Raw genomic sequence first — 18,597 nt, 5'->3', positions numbered from 1 at the left:
AAGGACAGCATCCAGACCCAGCACACTGTGACCTCCCAGCCGGGCCTCTGCTCCACACTGCCCGTTATTGCACAGTCCTGGGTTTAACCATTCCAGTTTCTCTTCTAGTTTTGCATTGCCCATATGTGACAATTAAGAACCATTACTTTCAATAATCTTCTTTAACCTGATATATTTTGCTTTCTGATGCTTGCACTGTAAAATGTCATTCACACATAATTGCCTATCAGTCCACACAACATGTAAAACTACTTAGGGTTTAATGGGTGCGAATCTGAGTTGCTCTGGTTGACAAGAAATATTGAGTGTGGTAGGGGCTTCAAGGCATCTTTATGATGTTTGGAAAATTCATTGGCTGAAATACTCTTGCACAGCATTTTTTTTTTAATAGAGCTCTGTTCTCTGTGGTGAGAAGGTGGGGTTTATTTTAGGTCACTGCTGGCTGTAAAAGCTACATAAATGCCACACTCTGGCTTAACATCTTTGCAATTGCTCCAAGTAACCCAACAAATCCCAGTTTTGCTTGAAATTTTGTCTAAGTCCTGAAGTAGAAATCAAACACAACCTTATCTTCCAGGGCTTGGGGCAAGTGTGGTGTTAACAGCTGCATACAAATCCATGGCGTTAACAAGCTCTGGGTATCAGGTTTGCTTCAGTACACATCCACCAGCACTGCACCAACAACAAATCAAGCAGAGTGTCTCCCATGAACATGTTTGTTTTAGCTATTTTATCAACATTACCAGATCTTGAGAGATCTACTGTTTTCTTTCACACTCTAGCACCTGTGGTCACAGATGACTTCAAAAATAAAAGTGTTTTCACTAAGTGTTTGGGTATCTAAGAACCATGAGCTCAGAAATCAAACACCAAACTCAGTTAGAAACACTGTATTTAACAGGACTTGTGCCTTCTGGGATTTACCATGTGATTTCTGCAGACTCGTCAAATGCATTTTCCCCCAAGCTACAAAAAAAAGTTAAATTGCAATAGTCCGCACTAATTCCACACAATCCATAATGGCATATTTGTATTAAAATTAAAGCAGTGAACTAGCCCCAGCAGGAACCAGGATTATCATCATCTGTTGTGATATACAGCAACAACAAGTTTAAGAAACTTCTCCTGGGCTGTACCAAAAGCAGCATGACCAGCAGGTTGAGGGATGGATGGGACTCTGAATAACCTGGTCTGGTGGAAGTGTCCCTGCCCATGGCAGGGGGGTTGGGACCAGGTGATCTTTAAGGTCCCTTCCAATCCAAACCATACTATCATACTATGAAAAAAAAACCCACACAAAACATCAACTCTACATATTTCCCCTTGTACGCTTCCCACACTAACAGGGCCATTTTCGTAAGTCTGATGTCTAAATTTACTCTTTTACCCCTGTATCAAGTGGGATACAACCATGCACTTTCCCAAAGTGACTCTGAGTACCTGTCTGAACAGGCAATCTTTCAGTCTTCAAGAAGTTAGGAAAATGACATCACCATCATTAAAAAAAAAAACCACACCACAAACATGACACAAAAACTCAACCCAAACTCCAAATCCCCCAGCTACACTGAGTCCATTCTCCTTTGTTCAACCTGGCAGACGCCCCAAGTGTTTTCAAGGGTGTGCTGAGTTTATTTTGCTAAACTCGCCCCAAGGTCAGACCTTGCATGAATGGACCTACATGAATCATTCTTTCCGCCTGCATTCCCACTCCAGATTATCAGCGTGCTTGATGACGGTAATTAGCATTAAGCTTTAATTCCAGCATATTCTACCATTACTGTCTCCTGAACCAGCACAGGCATTTATTCTTCTCTTTCAGTTATTAAATAAAGCCTCAGTGATAGAATATCTTCAGAAGCAAACATATTTGTTACATACCTTAGTTAGCTCTTATCTATAGTTCAGATTAATTGTTAAGTACTACTACAGCTTCAGATGTAACCACCCAGATTTCTCATTCCAGGCCTTACAAGCAGCAGTCATTGGCAGAATGATGAGAACAAAAAAGAATGACAAGCAAAACTATTTCCTTCCACTTAAAAATAATCATCCCACTTGAACTGTTATGTATAACAAGCATTAATATGCAACCAGCTGAGAAACAGCTAGCATCACATAGTTCTATACAGGCAATAAAAACATGAAAGATCAGCAGAAATCAGCTGGGGTCCTAGTTTTAGGTTTTATCAACACAGACCAACTCCTTTGGTCTATTTGGGTGCTCTGAACAGAAAGTGCATCAATTCGATTTAATAAACAATCAAATACAAGTTACACACAAAACCACGAAAAAACCTTAAGGAAAGCAAAGAAAGAGCCCCATTCCCTTTGCTGACACCCCTGTTTCTTGCCTTCTCCACAAATATACACAGAATAACCGAAGCCCAGCTCTGCAGAGCCCTTTGTGCTCTACCACCCCAAGCACACACGAACCAGCCTCCCAGGCCACCCCAGAAATCATCACCCCAAGCGGGTTCCCTCTGCATTCAAGTGGGATCACGGCAACACGATCCGGCATTCACTGGCTGCCCTGACGGAGTCAACACGACAGCTTCTACTGGAATTCCTCCCTCAGCAGAATTCCTTCTTGAGTATCCTAACCTTTAACAGGACACATATTTGCTCAAATACAAAAGCTACTTAGGTTTAAAAGTCAACCTTAACTCAAACAATACCTGGATAATGGATTGCAGACCAATTATTTCTCACCCTTCTTGTGTTACAGTTCCAAGCCAACACTGAAAAATGCATTTTCGCTGCTCCACTAGAGACTAGTGTGTAAACTGAGGTCAAAGCTAGCAAATAGAGGGAAAACTGTAATAAAAACTCAAAAAAAAAAAAAAAACTAGAATCAGTCCATTTTTAAATTATTTGTTTAGCCATTTATCCATGACTTGACTCTAAAAGCAGCAAGTGCTTGGATTAATACTGGCAAAGTCAGGTAGATGACAACACTGACTTGACTGGTCCAGGAGCTGGACAAGCCCCTTTGGGTAATCGAATGAATTCAGTTCCTCCAGCTACACTAATGACTGATTATCTTTTAATCCCAGGCAAGGGGTAGATCAACTGTGATCACACACAGAAGCACAGCACTCCCTGATGTGGTTACAACATTAAGAACAGCTGAGTCAATTATTCCACTTCTGTTCCAGAGCCGTGGTTGCTGGTGAAAGGCAAGGTTGTCCCTGCCAAAAAGCCCCTTCTCCACAGAGGGCAAACACCCTGCCCAGTTATCAGCCTGCTCAACCAAGGAAAAGCAGCTGTCAGCTACCAGAAACTTAATTTCAAAGCCACTTTCTATCAAGTCATTAAGGCCAATCCTAACCAGATGTTTTGGCTCACTCCCTTACCCCTATAAATATCAGTAGGAGGAGGAACCATCACCTGAGCTACAACACCCAGTGTAGCTTACTGTGATTGTGGGTATAAAACAAGCTGGGTTTCCTCCCCAGAGCACAGCTTAGGGCTACAATTCCCTTCCCAGCCCTGACAGCACCCCGGTATCACCCCTGCAGGTACCCGCAGCAGCATCCTTCTGGGCTGCGTTTCTCCAGACCAGACCCACAAAATCCTGCCCTGCTCATCCTGGTGCCCCAGAAAACACAAGAAGAAATGGGGGGGAAAAGACAGGCAGCACACCTAACTGTTTACACGACCCCATGAGACAGGTGCCCTAAGCACACCCTTCTGTATTCACATTTTTCTTTCCTTATCTTTAATCCTGAAGAACCAAATACTCCAACTCCATCCCTGGCCACTCTACAGCAGTACTCAGCATCAGCTGTTTTCAGTCATTCCAGCAATGAGATCTTTACCACTTGTCACTTAAGACTGATCAAAGCACAGATGGAAGTGACCTGTTTTCAAGAAAAAAATAAATTATTCCTTGATTTCGTAAGCATATTTGAAACAGCTGCAAGGGATGGGCTCAACACCACCAGCTGCACCTGCACAACTCTGTGATCTCACAGGGGGCTAAAGCAAGTCCTGCTCCACTAGTCAAGTTCATTACAAAGCAGAACTGCATGATCCTTATCTTCCTTGCCGACAAATCTTTATTTTTTCAGGTTTGTCCCTTGATAATACTGTCACAAGCCACTTTTGGGGACTACCTTCAGCCTTTCTCCCTGTCCCAACCCAGGTACTTCTCCCTGCACCATGGTACCTCCTGCTCAGCTCAGCCTGGTAGCTCCAATCACACCAACTGCTTCAGTATTTCCCCTCTAGCAGTGGCACTTTGGCTTCAGGTCCTACAAAGGCAAGATTAAGGAGCTCTGCCTTCACTTAACCCAGAGCAATGACACTCAAGTTTGGAGAAGAAGCTGCACCCTTCTGGAGTCCCCCCATCAGACAGCAAAGCATTGCTTTGTTTTCTGTAGTAGCTTAGCAAAGAGTGGAGAAAACCAACCTATTAATGACTGAATACTTCATTTTTTCCCAACCCCTACACAGATGAATTTGTGTTTCATAAGCAGGCAGCCAGCTGCTCCACCCAGAACTGAACGCGGGTGGCTTTTGGATGCAATGAATCCCAAACACCAACTTTTAAATTCCCGACCTAACCAGTTAAAGTAGGATGCTTGCAGAGCTGTACAGCCCAAACACCATGGGGCACATGAGTCCTCAGACCCCTCGGGCACAGAAGCAGGGCACAAACCCGCATCCCTCGGGCAGCCCATCACCCCGCAGCATGTCGGCATCTTGGGCTCACAGCTGGATGCAGGAGTCCCAGAGTCTGGTCCCGCCTCCTGGCCAAATTTCTGCTTTCCAAAATGTATTTGTAATGCAATGGCATTTTAATATAAAACAAATATATAGATATTTGTTTTCTAAGAAAAGGCACTTTGAAGGAAGCAGAAGACAGACAAAAGCCTCAACAAGAAGGCTCCTTCCTGCAGCGAACCAACTGGGACAAAGGGGCAGAGTCGGAACAGGGAACCCCCAGTCTCCTTGCCCAGGTTTCTAGCTGCAACAAACATATTTCCTGGTTAAGAGAATTACAGAATACAAGTGAATATAGCACCACACCAGTTGCAGTCAGTTGTCTGCAAAGAGGCAGGGTTGCATGAACCCACCACCAAGCAAAGCCGTCCGGCAGCCCCCTCCTGCATGCCCATGGCAAGGAGCGGCAGCAGAAGCTAACTCTTCCCCAATTTTAACATTTTCAAGTATTATTCGCAATGCCAGTGAGGCCTCTTATTGTGTTAAGAGACAAAAGCCCAAGCAGAGCACCCTACACCCACATTTATGTTCCCAGCAAGTTATCACCCTCCAAGGGCAGCCATTAGTATTACAGCACACTGGAGTACCACCAAGAATTAAAAAAAGGATCTGATTTTAAAGTCTGCCACACTCAGTAACATGACATAACACCCCACAACTGTTCCTTGCTTTACAGCTCCTTGTGATCCAAAGAAAGATTGGCCTAATGAGAATTATCCTCACACCTCCCAGGTTTGCTGAATCAAACAAGGAATTTGGCAACCCACCTGTCTAGGCAAAAGCAGACTTTGTTTTTTCTTGTTTAACCTTAAGACAAACTTTTTTCAAAGTAACAGGAAAACAGGCTCCCTCTGCTAAATTAAGATGTTCACCTTCACAACAGGAAGATTTTTACAGTCACCAAGAGGCGATTTTGTGTTTTGTTGTATAAATCCATGCCTGGGAGGTGCAGGCTGAGCACCAAAAGCTGATCGTCTCCCCTCTGCAGACACCCTGGCTGTGTGCAGACCCGTGCCCGGTCCCCAGAGCACGGCCAGCCCCACCGGCTGCTGCTCCCCACACAGCCCTGGCTCTTCCCTCCTCTACAGCTGCCTCCTCGTGCTGCTCCTCCAAAAAAGCCCTCACTGGAACACTTGGTAAGGGACAGACCCAAGTAAAAACAGAGATGTAATGCTGTGTAATAGGTGCATTTGAACTCAGATACAAAGCAAGCGTCTTTAAAACATGCTCTCTTTCATAACTTTTTCTTCAAAGCTCAGGCTATATACTTTCCCTCTTCCATCCCAGCTTTGGCAGTTGAATGAAGAGACAGCAAACAGCTTGTACGCGTTACGTGACAATATTTATAAGTTATGGTTCCTTTCAAAGCCTTTCAATACTCTGCTCGTCCCGGCGCCCCAGCAGCGGCTGCCCAGGAGAGCTCAGCAGCTCTTCCCAGCCGCGGGAAGGCAGGGCAGCTTCAGACATCCAGCCCTTCCGCAGGGCAGCCCGATGGCCTTGGAAACACCAGAGTCCACAGGAACGTGCCCAGCTCGGGCACAGCACCTCATCCATCACGCAGCCCACCGCACCACCTCGCTGCACTCCTTTCTGCACCAAGGACGATTCGTTTTCACATATATCTATGCACAGAGCCTTTTTCAAGCTAGCCGTGGTGCCTTAACAAAGAAGTTTCCAGAATACATCTTTGTAAGGTTAAACAAGTGCGAGTGCACTTACACAGTAATTACTACCAGCCCACTGGGACCCCATAATGCAGCAGCCTGCACAGGGCAACTTCTCACTGACTTAACTTGTGCCTTCCTAAAAAAACCCAAAAGCCTGTGAACTTGGTCCCAGGCACAAATCCAAGCCCTCTGTAGTGCTGAGCACTACAAACTTTTGAAAGCCGATCTTTATGAATTAACAGCTAAAAAAAAATAAATCAAGTGTGAAGAACGCTAGCTGCTCCACGTTAAGACGGGGAAGAGCAGCTGAGAGAGGGCTGCGATCAGAGGCAAACACTTCTTCGCCTGTATTTGGGGGTACATAGAAGAACATATATTTTAAAAGGCCCTAAAGGGTACTGCATGCCCCGGGTGCCCCCGGCCCGGCCCCGCTGCCCATCACCTGCCGCCGGTCCCGGCTCCACTCCCCCCGCGATCCCCGGCTCACCCTGGAGATGGTCAGCGGGGCGCTGAAATCTTTACCGCCCACCAAGCGAAAACCCCACGGCGAAGGACCGCGCAGGACCACCGAGTGGGACATAATGGCGAGGGAGGAGAGTGGCTCCCACGACTCCCACTCGCGACTTCTCGGCCGAACGGCTCCGCCGGTCCCCAAATCGCCGGGACGGGACGGTCCCGCCCCCGACGGGGCGTGGTGAGGAGGCGGGACCGGCCCGGCCCGGCCATCGCTGGGGGGGCTGCGTTTTAGAACGAATTTTCGCCTGTAATAAAGTTAAGTGCGGTCAAAGGCTCCGCTTACTGCGGCTTCGTCCTCTTCAGTGGGAAGAAGATGATGTAATAGGTCGGTAAACACACAGTCACGACTTTTTTTTATTCATCAAAAGCATTATGTCGAAGGAGAAAAGGGAAAAAATGGAAGAAAATCACTTGGAATGACTTGGCCGATGCATCACTGTAACTTTGCGGGGGAGTCCGGGGCAGCACCAAGCACCGCAGCGCATCTCTATGTCCCGGTGGTGCAGGCGAATCGGTGACCATGGGAGCACCCAGAAGATGTCCCCGCTGCAGAGGGTGTTCCATGTGATGGCTTTCAGGCATGTGGTGGTAGCTCGGAGGTGGGATGGGTGGGCAGTACAGCTGCTTAGTGTCTCCCCTGAAAGCAAAATTCAAAATGCCTGGGCTTGGGAAAACTCCTCTTCCTGGAAAGGGCTGGCCCACTTCAAAAAAAGGGCTAAACAAAGGATCCATTGTTTGAAAAGTCCACTTCCATCAAGTTACTTTCTTGGTGCTCAGTTTCTGTGACTTTGATTTATGTGCTATTTGCTGTGAAGACTTTTTGCACGACTTTGCTTGCAGCACAGGAAGGTTTGCGTGACCATCTCACCGCTGTGCCCCTGTTATCCCAGAGGCTTTGGTCTGGGACAGGGGTGGGAGCTGAGGTTTTTAAACACTCCTCCGAGCTATGCTGCAGCCTTGTGATTTAACAACGTAAATACAGTGAGTGTGACGAACCCAAAGCACAATAACCTTTGCTTGCTTTGCTAGAAAGATACCTACAGAGAAGTTCTGCTGGTCCCCGCAGAGCTTTCACCCATGCTTTTTGTTCCACACGAGCGTGTGCCTCCACTGAGAGAGGCTATAAAAGCTGACTTTTGTCTGTACAACTGGTGATGAATCATACCTCCTCATTCCTGTATGATATCACCGAGCCTGCAGAAGGCTGGGAGTAGGCTGGCCTGAGGTTTCCTTGCTCGCACTAGAAAATCCACCCAGCTGAACACCGACATTTGTCTTGCAGAGAGCTGGAAGCTAGTTTATGTCCCACCTCTCCCGCTCTCGCTGGCGGGTGACAAGAAGCACCTCCTTGAAGGACTGAGTTAAACATGCGCACACGTGGAGTGTCGGCACTGCCGTCTTCTTCCTTTTAGGAGGGAAAAGAAAAAATCCTTTCTGTAAAAGAAACTAAGTTTGCTGGAAAGTAGCAAAAATAAAAACAGAGAAGAGGAAAAGAGCAGGAAAAAAAATATGGAGACTGCAGCTCTGTGAAGTCAAACATTTTTCACTGGCATTCATCACAGCTTTGTTACCAGGGTGGTTTCTAAATTGCACTCAGGCTGCGAGCTGCAGGCTCTGCTGCACAGGAAAGCGTTGGGGATTTCAAAGTAATTTGCTGGCATAGGAAATAGATGATCAAAACACAGAAATCCCCACTATTAAAGTATTCATTTCAAAAGCTGATGGGAAAGTTGCTGGCTTCGAGGCACTTTCTCTTCAAGACCTTTTGAATGCTCAGCCTAGGTTACCCCTCATGGCTCATCAAAAAAGCGAACTCAAGTAGAATACAATTAGAATTAACCAAATCAGTATAAACTTGTGAGTGTGCTTATTCCAAATGAAACTATTCCAATATGCATTAAACTGAGCTGAAGCAGAGGCAGCTTTAATCTGAATAAAAGTATCTGCAGTTGAATTGCTCCTGATGGAAAGTGTCCTCAGATTTCAGAATTGCATCAGGAATTAATTTGGCACCACTCTATCAGCAATAGATGTTGTGTTTGTTTGTTTGGTTTTTTTTTCCCCAGGATTTGGGCAATGAGAACATTAACTGAAGAATTCCACATCTCACAGGTGCCTCATTTTCCTTCAATCGCTCGCACACCTTTTAACATGTGCTTTCTTTGAGCAAAGCAAATACAATTTTGCAGTTTCACTTCAGTCGACCAAAGTGGGCTCAGAAATATCTATTCTTGTCTTTGATAACTTAAAATATGATTTAAAAATTCTCCAGTTATTTCCAAAATCTATTTGTAGTTCTTCTTCTGGAACAGAACTTAACAGGACCAAGAGAAGACGATACGAACCTTGCTGTGGGAGTGAGGCTTGATACCCAGCCCAAACCCCATATCTCCAACGTGCTCATTCCTCAGCTGAGTGCTGAAACCCCACAGCAAGCTCTAACAAAGGCCACATATTATTCAAAAGAGAGGTCAAACCTGTTCATGAATTCAATCTCATCACTCCACTCACTTTATCTGCCCACCCCCCAAGTATTTTCCTCTGTGTTTGTTTCCAGTATTTTTCCACCCTGAAGTCTTATCACCTCTTTGTTTTGATTTTGAATATTCCATTCTGGCTCTCCTTTGCCACTGGTGACACTCTCGGTTTCCTTCCTTTGTTGTCACAGACTGAGTGGGTAAACTACAGATATCCAGCTTTGTGTCCCATTTTGAATGAGCATTCAGGTTTTCCATTTGTCGCCCTCCCGATGTCTAGCAAAGGTCCCGTGCTTATCTGGGAGGCCCCACAATGAGCCCCCAGTACTGTTTTTGAACATCTGTCCTCATGAGAGTGATTTCAACCATCGTTATGACTTGATAGTTCTACTTAAGGTCAGGAGATTTCGCTGCTCTACAAACTACACATCAGTTTAAGGATGATAAATTGCTCGATAGACACAATTCGAGTATCAGTCAGTGCCCCCTTTGCACTGCCCCCAGGCCCTTCTTGAAAGGTTCTGTTTTTAGACTGTGAAAAAAATACCTGATAAACCTCATAAGTTCAATAAATTGCTTTTGTCAGAGACATTTGTGAAAGGCTTGTTAAGATAAAGCTTCTTTCTTTTCAGAGTTTAAGACAGAATTCAGCTGCTCTATAGGTGGATTTTTTTATGTGGGGCCTCAGAATCTCTACGCATACAACTGGGATTGCTAGAAAGTGCAACAGCCCGTATTGCTCACTGAAGTAGCAAACTCCTATATGGCGAAGAATTCATTTTGAATTCACATCCATCAAGTTCAGAAATACCTATTGCAACTCATTTATCCAGAGGTTCCAGGTGGATGACCTCTCAGAAAGAGCTTTTATTGCACTGATGTCTACTGTAGCAAGCGTAAAATTCCAAACTCTAGTTAATTTTATCACCTGAGAATTTAAATACGTCTATCATTAAGGTAAGATAAGGAAAAAAATTAAAAATAAATAAATAAATAAATAAATAAATAAATATAAAAGTGGTTAACCAAGGCACAAGATCTTACACTTTCATATACTTTCAGTGTAGCTGCTGTTGGAAATACTTTAAACTAATGTACATATATGTTGTATAAGATGCACTTTTTAATCCATAAAAGCATCCATATTTAATTTATAAATGAAGGTGGGAATCTAAGATAGTTCCTTGCCTGCAGAGTGGAACAATCGACAATGCCCCTTTATACCGTTTGTGACCAGTTTAATACAGACATTTAACATTTAAAAGTAGCTTTAAGCACCAAGCTAGATAGGAGCTTGTGGGCTGGGTTTCAGATTCAGTGGTTCATGGTTTGTGTTTGAACACGATTTGTTGTGAATGTTCAGTTGTATGTTCTTAGGCTGGTTGCTCCTCCTAGTAGTTGTGATTGGAAACGATCCCTGGAAGTGACACCAATCACATGAACTCAAAATTCTTGGAGTAAGGACTCCAAGCAATGTTTCATGGCATCTGTGCCATTTGCCCTCCCAATCATCAGCATTCCGCAGAGTACAAACTCTTTTCCTTTCTTACATTAATCAATAGTCTTTGACGGCATCATCTCAACTTCCATTTCCATTGTGTAAATGAGTCCTTTCTGGTGCCTTCCTAACCCAATGGGATTCATGTACAACTGATTCTTTAGAAAACCAAAGTTTATTTCTTTACTTAATAGTTTGAAATATCCAAAATATCCAAAAAACAACATCCTGTGAAAAGAGTTCATTTTGAAACTCATTATTTGGATTAAGTCCAGGCAAATCTCAACCCTATGGCAGATTTAACTGCAGGTTTCCAAAGGATTACTTAATTTATAGGCTTTGCAGGATCTCTCAGATCTGAGTTATTATTTTGGCTTTTGAAAGTTCCTTGGCAGATGCCCAAGTGTTGGGAGCTGTCATTCTGAATTCTATTTAATTCATTTGTTTGGCTAAATCATTTCTAAAAAGTTTATCTCATGGATCTAAGCATCCCACAGAGAAAAATCCAGCTGTGATAGAAATCATTAGGATAATGAAAGAAATCTTGTTGGTCCAGTAGAATTTCTTGCTCTGTAATTGCATTCAGATGGAGCAGCCGGCTGCCTCCCAAGGTTTCCCAGCTTTGTAGGATTGTTACAGAGAAAACCGCACACAAGAATCTGTACTGGGCATGGTGAATTCTGCCTTTGAGTCTCTCAAACACTGTGCAACAGACACAGATTCTCAGTAAGGACCAAGGTAGATCTTTTGTCTTTCCAAAATATATTTGGAGGGTAAAATGCAGCAGGGCCTGACCCAAAATGCAGTTTCTTATAATGTTCTGACAAATATTATGGAGACAATTTTTACACGTTATTCTAATCCTTGCTCATCAGAACAGCCATTTACCAGAACTTCATATGGCTGGGGTTTTGCAACCCGCTGAAGAGCAAGGACAAATCCCTACCTCGCAACATTGCAGACTAAACACAAGATAAGAGCTGGAGGATGTTTTTTCCAAGGGGGAACACCAGGAAGCTATGACACAGCATGGTTGGCTCGTGTCGGAGCACAGCAGCAGCTTGTCCTTGATAACTTCATGGAAGGCCATGGAAAAGGACAAGGCAGCTTGTCAGAGAAGCTCACAAAATGTTCCATCGTCCTGTCCACAAACAAAACATGGCTTTTTTTATATTCCCTGCTTCCTGTCAATTTTGCTGAAAAATGAATTGTCTCCGTGTTCACCCCATTCTCAGCCCCACTTTCCATCTCAGCAAGCAGAGCATACAGATGAGCAAGTACCTGTTAGCTTGGGTCTAGTCTTACTCCCAGCCTCTAATCCCCAGTCTGAGATTAACCTGATGAGGAGCCGGATCAGCGGGAAGTGAGCAGGAAAGGACCTTGCCACCGTCAGTCACCACACTGAAGGAGATGCTCAATTCTTTGTCATCTTCCCCATGAGGCTGTGAGCCCAGAATATATTGACCAGATGGGAGGAGCTGGTCTGTTTGCTTTGGGGGTGTGTGACTTAAAAGGAACCTATAAGAAAGATGGGGACAGACTTTTTAGAAGGGTGTATTGTGACAGAACAAGGGGTGATGGTTTTAAACTAGAAGAGGGGAGATTCAGGTTAGACATGAGGAAGAAATTGTTGACACTGAGGGCAATGAGAGCCTGGCCCAGGTTGCCCAGAGAGGTGGTGGATGCCCCATCCCTGGAGACATCCCAGGCCAGGCTGGACGGGGCTCTGAGCAACCTGAGCTGGTGAAGATGTCCCTGCTCATGGCAGGGGTGGCACTGGGGGAGCTGGGAAGGTCCCTTCAATGCAAACTATTCTATGATTCTGTGACCTTCTCCCCACAGCTCCAGCTGCTGCCCTGGCAGCAAGGGCAGGATTAACCCTGGCTCTTCCCCTCCATGAGGCGTAACCTCTTTGTGGACACAGCAATGTGAGTGATAAGCAGCAGTTGAGAAAATAAAAAGACATATTGGCATAATATTACAAGCAGAATAGGAGATTACAAGTGGTTTGCTTTTTCTGTAAGGCTAATTGTTCCCATTATGGGATTAAACTGATTGATTTCCCGTCAGAATGGTGCCTGGAAGAACAAAGTCGAAATGTCTAGTATAATGTGAGTCACTTCACTGGGCAGCTAAACACTGAGCTTTTATATTTTTTGCTTGTGAAATCATGACAGATGTCAGCTGTTGGTATATTCCACAAACAATTTTAGTACATTTTTAGCATCATTATTTCATACAGTAGAAACCAAGAGGTTATACCTATTGAGCAGAGGAGGTCCCCAGCCTTTCTTTAGGATTTCAGCATTTATCACCCCAACTCCTGTCTCCATTGATAGTGATGCTTCCTTTTTGCTATTGCACAGCTCCAGAATGTGGACAACTGGAGAAAATTAAGCTGAATGTTCCCAATTTATGCAGGTCAAGGAAAGTTTGCCTTTTATCATTCAGAGATAAGTACAGCAAACTAACTGTTTTCAAAAGGCTGAGTTCCACAGATGACGGTATTAAGCTTCACTAATCACACAGGTTTGTGTAGGTGGGTTTCACAGAAGCATTTCCATTCATTTTAGAATGTCCCACAGCTTTAAACTGATAGGGACAGAGGTACAAACAGTACACTAAAAGTGGGGGGGATAAGCCTTGTGATATCTTATCCCTGTGCATTCTGCTAGTGAATCACAACATCGCTTCTTATTGCCTTGGGGGAACTGAAGGAAACATCCCCTAGAATTAAATGGAAAATGCAGAGCCTATTTGGTGGGGTGGCGTTTACCCTGGATTCAAAAGGCAAGCTTAACAATTCGAACTCTCTCAGTTTCCTGAGTTCATTGGATTGCTGAAGGAGGACTTCTAAAAATCTTTGGAAAAATATTTTGCTTGAATTTTGAGGTGAAATGCTATGAGGTGCTCGAGTTAGACAGAAGAGTAAGCATTCATCATCCATGAACATTAAATGAAGAAATTCAGTAACAGTAACACCAAATGAAGAAACTCCCTACTGACGTCATGGGCTTTAGCTTAGCCCTGAATTTTGGGTTACTGTAAAGAGACAAATGGACTAAGCCTTCCTCTCACTCCCAGAGCCTGCAGGCCAGAATCAAGATGCTTTCATGTCCAAATCCTGCCCTTTCTGGGAGTGAATCTCCTGGGCACTGAGACCAAAAGCAGGCAAATAACATGCACATATAATTTTCAAGATTGCCATAAAAATTCAAGATGGGCATTTTTATTTACTGCCTCTCCTGTCTTATTTCTCTCTTAATATTTCCTAAATTCACATTTGTGCACCCAGATTACACAAATGTAACAGCACACGTTCAGGAACCTTGCACACAGGCAGTAACTTCACCAAGTGGGCGAAAAATAAAAGTAATTGCCAATAGTTATATTCTAGCACATACGCAGGAATTCACAAATGCTTGCAGGAATGTAACGTATCAACCTCTTAAACAGCCGTATCCTGTTTCTTTTGTTTCCTTTTCTGCTTTTGCCATGGCTGTTGCTACAACACCATCCATCACCGCTCCTTTCATCTGTCAGGCCTGCTAGCTGCCCGCCCACAGCTCCGTACCTGCTCCCTCAGGTCTGAGCTGTCCGGATTTCCCCCGTCTTTGTCATTTCAGGGTGTAGGTGCCCATCCTTTCCTGCTGCAGCTGTGTGGGCAATGAAGTTATCCCCTCCGGTTGCTCAGCACCCTTCCCATACCTGCTCGGCTGGCTCCATGAATAGGTTTCAGTCAAACAAGATTAGTTTTAACAAGCCTCATTGCCGGGGATTCTTCCTGGGAACTGAAATGATAGTTAAGATGGGCATAGTCTAGGCTGAGACCGAGGATGTGATGGCTGCAGAGGACAACGCACATCCACATCCCTATTCAGAGAAGTTCAAGCACATCTTTGTCTATCCCTTTCCTCTTGCTGCATAATTAAGTGGCTAATAAGATGCAAGCTCCTACCACTGAAGATGCTCCTCTGATCTCCCCAGAGCATTGCACCAACTCGCTTTCTGGAGCATAGTCCTTGAAGAAACTCATTCTGCACAAACGGTAATTTAATTTTCTTTTTCCCCTCATGTGAAATGTGCAGTTACTCAGACGTGGAAAAGCTGAACCTGAAACAAATGTTTAATGTATTTTGAAGAATTTGTCATTATTCAGAGAAACAGGTCTGTCATTGACTGGAGTGCAAGGAAATGGAGAGAAAGAAATGTGTTACTCAGAAACTGCACTGGCTTGGCCAAAATTTTGCCTACAGCTGCATCTGGGCAAATCATTTAGAGTCAGAGAACCACGTAGCATGGTTTAGAGTAGAATTATCCCTCAGAGTTTAAATAAAATAATCTCTATTTAGGAATCTGCAAGGCTGTTAGGTGATCTTGTACAAAAACTGGTCTAACAGGATTGAAAACAGTATTGATCCAATACTCAGTGACATGAGTATAAAAGCTCCCACCAGTGATGGTGGGAATGTCGCTCAATGAGCAGCTTGGCTGTTATCCCGAGTGTTTAGTGGGCAGTACAATAATCAGTGATTCCACCTAATAAAGAGTCAGATCATGCTATTACTATTTCTCTTTTAACATGTGCTGTTCCTTATGTTCCTCAGCTTTTCTCTGGCTTTCTTAGATAAGTGCGTGACCAGACTATGGAGTGAAAATGCTTTATGTCCTGAGAAAATAACAAAAACCACTTAAAATTCAAGGAGTGTGGAAAGCAAGTGTTATAAACATTTGAAGTATTTGTCTGCTTCAAGGACAGTATTGCATTATGGTAATGAATCTATATCTACTTTAATTTATTATTAAGAAAATAACTCCCATCTGCTTCTCTAACTGAGGCATTTAAGGGCCTTTTGCAAACAGTATCTCCAAAATGGTCCTCACAAACAGGATAAATAATGTTTCTAACAAATGAGTGTGACTGTGGCATCAAACGGTTAAATAACCAGTTCCAAGACGAACAGGCAGCTCGTGATAGAAATCATACCTGATCTTCTAATTCACTCTCCTGTGGTTTAAGCAAAAGATGCATGTGTCTGAAAAACCCATGTGGGACTGAGGGTCCTCCTCTGTCCCATCGGTTTCCCAAGGCCCATCCAGATACACCAACAGTGAGCGGGAGAAGCCGACGGTATTCCACCAAAATGCAATCATTGCATCTTTTAAAGGTATCATAGAAAATAATTCTCGGTTGCCAAAGAATACGGTATTTTTATGGATGTTTAGGAATGCAAGGTGAGGTGTCACAAGATCAAACAAATCCTAGCAATTCTGGGGGCTCGTAAAATGTGCAGGAAGGGAATTGTTCAGCCTTTTTAATTCCTCTGTGCCTCTTTGAAGATTTAATATGGCTTTTTTTGTTGGCTTTAAATCTTAATGGTGCTCTAAAACTCATTATTTTTTCTCATTGGCCCTAAGGTTGATCTATGGATGGTTCTGCTGAGCCACACAGCTGCACAGCGCCATGGCATTGCCTGCACGCTCCCCTTACCGGGAAAAACCCAACTTGCATCATTTTACTTTAGTTCGCCCCAAGAGCCGTCCACTGCTTCTTGCAATATCTTAATTTCAGCACTGCTTTTACAGCAATCAGTGTCACTGCTGGGGGAGACAGAATACAAATACTTGGCGCAGGTCAATATTTACTTTTCTGTTTTCATGGATGCGGAGTCGCTTGTGCCTGTTCAGAACGCCTCAGGAGAAGCATGAATAGTTTCAACATGTGTTCAAGGAAGCTTCTTAGTTTATGGATCCCCAGGTGTTTTTCCCAGTTGTGCTTTTGTAGAATTGCTTAAATAGATATACTATTGTTGTTCTGAAAGAGACTGAAAAAAGTAATTCTGGGCAAAAGTTTTCTTTAGACTGTACTTTGCAGAGGCAGTGGAACTGCAGAGTCAGTGCTGGGAACAGCCCAGAATGGCTTCAGACCCCACGGCCATGGGGACCGTCCCTCCGGGACAGCCCGGCCAACCTCCCCATGTCTTTCAGGTATATGGCAAGTGAGTCTTTCTCAAATCCCCTTCACCACAGGCCAGCGTAACCTTATGGGGGACATAAAAATTCATTAGATTTCTTGTGTAGCATTGGCACAAAATGGTTTTAATTCACAACCAAATAAAGAGATTACTTTAGAGGTTGTGTTTTTCTCTCCGTTGCACTTGTAAGCAGAAACGCATGTGTATGGGTTTGGGTGGGTTTTGGCAGCAGTTTTGCTGATATCTCCAGTGGTCGGTGGCCCAAAGGTGGTGAAGCAACTGGAGTGAGGAACGGGGAGTGCTGCAGGATGGGTGCTGGGCGATGTACGCAGCCCGGGAACAGCTGCTCCTGGCCCTGCTCCACTCACCCAGGAAGGATGGTGATCCCAAAGGCTTGATCAGAGCAAGATTTTACAGTTACACAGTTATTATTACTTTGCTAATTCAGTCCAGGAGTGTAGTGCAGATGTAGTTTTGGGAGCCCAGGCCACAAGCTTCACAGACACTTGCCTTTCAGAAACCCACTCATTAGCATCTGCTGGCCACCATACACACCTTGAAGTGTCACAGGGCACATCAGGTTGGACTGGACCTCCAGAGATCATCAGACGTGAGCTCCAGCTCAGAGCAGGGCCAGCTCTGCAGTTAGATCCTCTTTCCAAATCAGATGGGGTCTGACGAGCTGAAGAAGGAGAGACGTCTAGTGCTCTTGAAATGCCACAGAAACCTCCAGTGTTTTGATGGTTCATGAACTGAAGCTGGGATAGAGCAGTCACGTAGCTGAGTTCAACAGCAGAGAGGTTTCTCAGCATCTCACAGGCACTGAGCATCAACTGCTGATGACTCATTTGGAAGTGATTTGTTGGCAGCTTGTCTCCGTCCAGCACGCAGCCTTCATCCCACCCTTCCCGCAGACCCCCTCACTGCACACACCGGTTCTGTGCTGTCACGCAGGGATCAAATCCAACTGACAGCAATAGATACCAGGGAAAAAAATTCCCTAAGAGTTTCTGATTCTGTCAGGGATTCGACAAAGGAAAGAGTGGAAGCCCCTTTGCTGAACTTGGCAAAAAAAGTCTGGACAGTGTTGTCAGGAAAATATTCTTCACTGAACGAGTGAGGCAGTTTATTAGGTCTTTTCTCTATTTCTGTGACTATGAAGACAGAATTCATGAGTAAGAGGCTGTTACGGCTGGTGTCCAACTGAATAGCTACAACATGCTTAGGGAAGCACACTTTTTCTTTCCATTTGTACAATCAAATGTGGTATTTTTAGTCTCGGACAGAGCTTTCTCCTCTGTAATGATGTAAGGTTCCTGTTAGCTCATCAGGTTGGGTCACCCACTGTAAAAAGCTAAAAAGAGACAAAATTGCACACCCCATTAGGTCAGAGCATCAGCTGGAGGCTGGATGGTGGGGACGGACTTTCCGCTGCTGAATCGCACCCAAGTGGTGGAGCCAGCAGGATGCAGAAGCCCAAACAAACCACAAAGCCTGATTCTGGTCTGAACTGAGTTCTTGTTAATTTATCTCCATGTATGGAGTTATTTTATGTTGGACAGAATATTATGCTACTTTATGGCTGGTTCATTGGAGACAAAATATGTGATGACCTAAACAAATATGAAAATCCACAAATTATACCCAGGTGGCAAATCTATTGTTCGTGTTTTGAAAAGCCTTTTTTATATAATCCTCCTCGTGGGCGGCTAATCAGCAAGGCTGGATCTCTGGCG

At 44.3% G+C, this 18,597-nt stretch overlaps 1 protein-coding gene across 2 annotated transcripts in view; it reads right to left on the bottom strand.

Moving 5' to 3' along the window:
* The window catches only part of PDLIM4 (PDZ and LIM domain 4), a 51,074-nt gene extending 44,005 nt beyond the window's left edge, over window positions 1-7,069 (bottom strand). The window contains exon 1 of one of the 2 annotated variants that reach the window (XM_065849267.2): window positions 6,883-7,069. In XM_065849267.2, the coding sequence (XP_065705339.1) occupies window positions 6,883-6,975 (93 nt within the window). In that variant the 5' untranslated portion in view covers window positions 6,976-7,069. The remainder of the gene's footprint in view (window positions 1-6,882) is intronic. The other variant, XM_065849268.2, reaches the window with a different exon arrangement.
* Between the last annotated feature and the right edge of the window lie 11,528 nt (window positions 7,070-18,597).

This window comes from Patagioenas fasciata, chromosome 14, assembly GCF_037038585.1.
Source record: "Patagioenas fasciata isolate bPatFas1 chromosome 14, bPatFas1.hap1, whole genome shotgun sequence".
In the NCBI taxonomy this organism is placed as follows: Eukaryota; Metazoa; Chordata; class Aves; order Columbiformes; family Columbidae; genus Patagioenas; species Patagioenas fasciata.
Note: the sequence above shows the minus strand (reverse complement) of the source record. Positions and strands in the feature narration are given on the sequence as shown.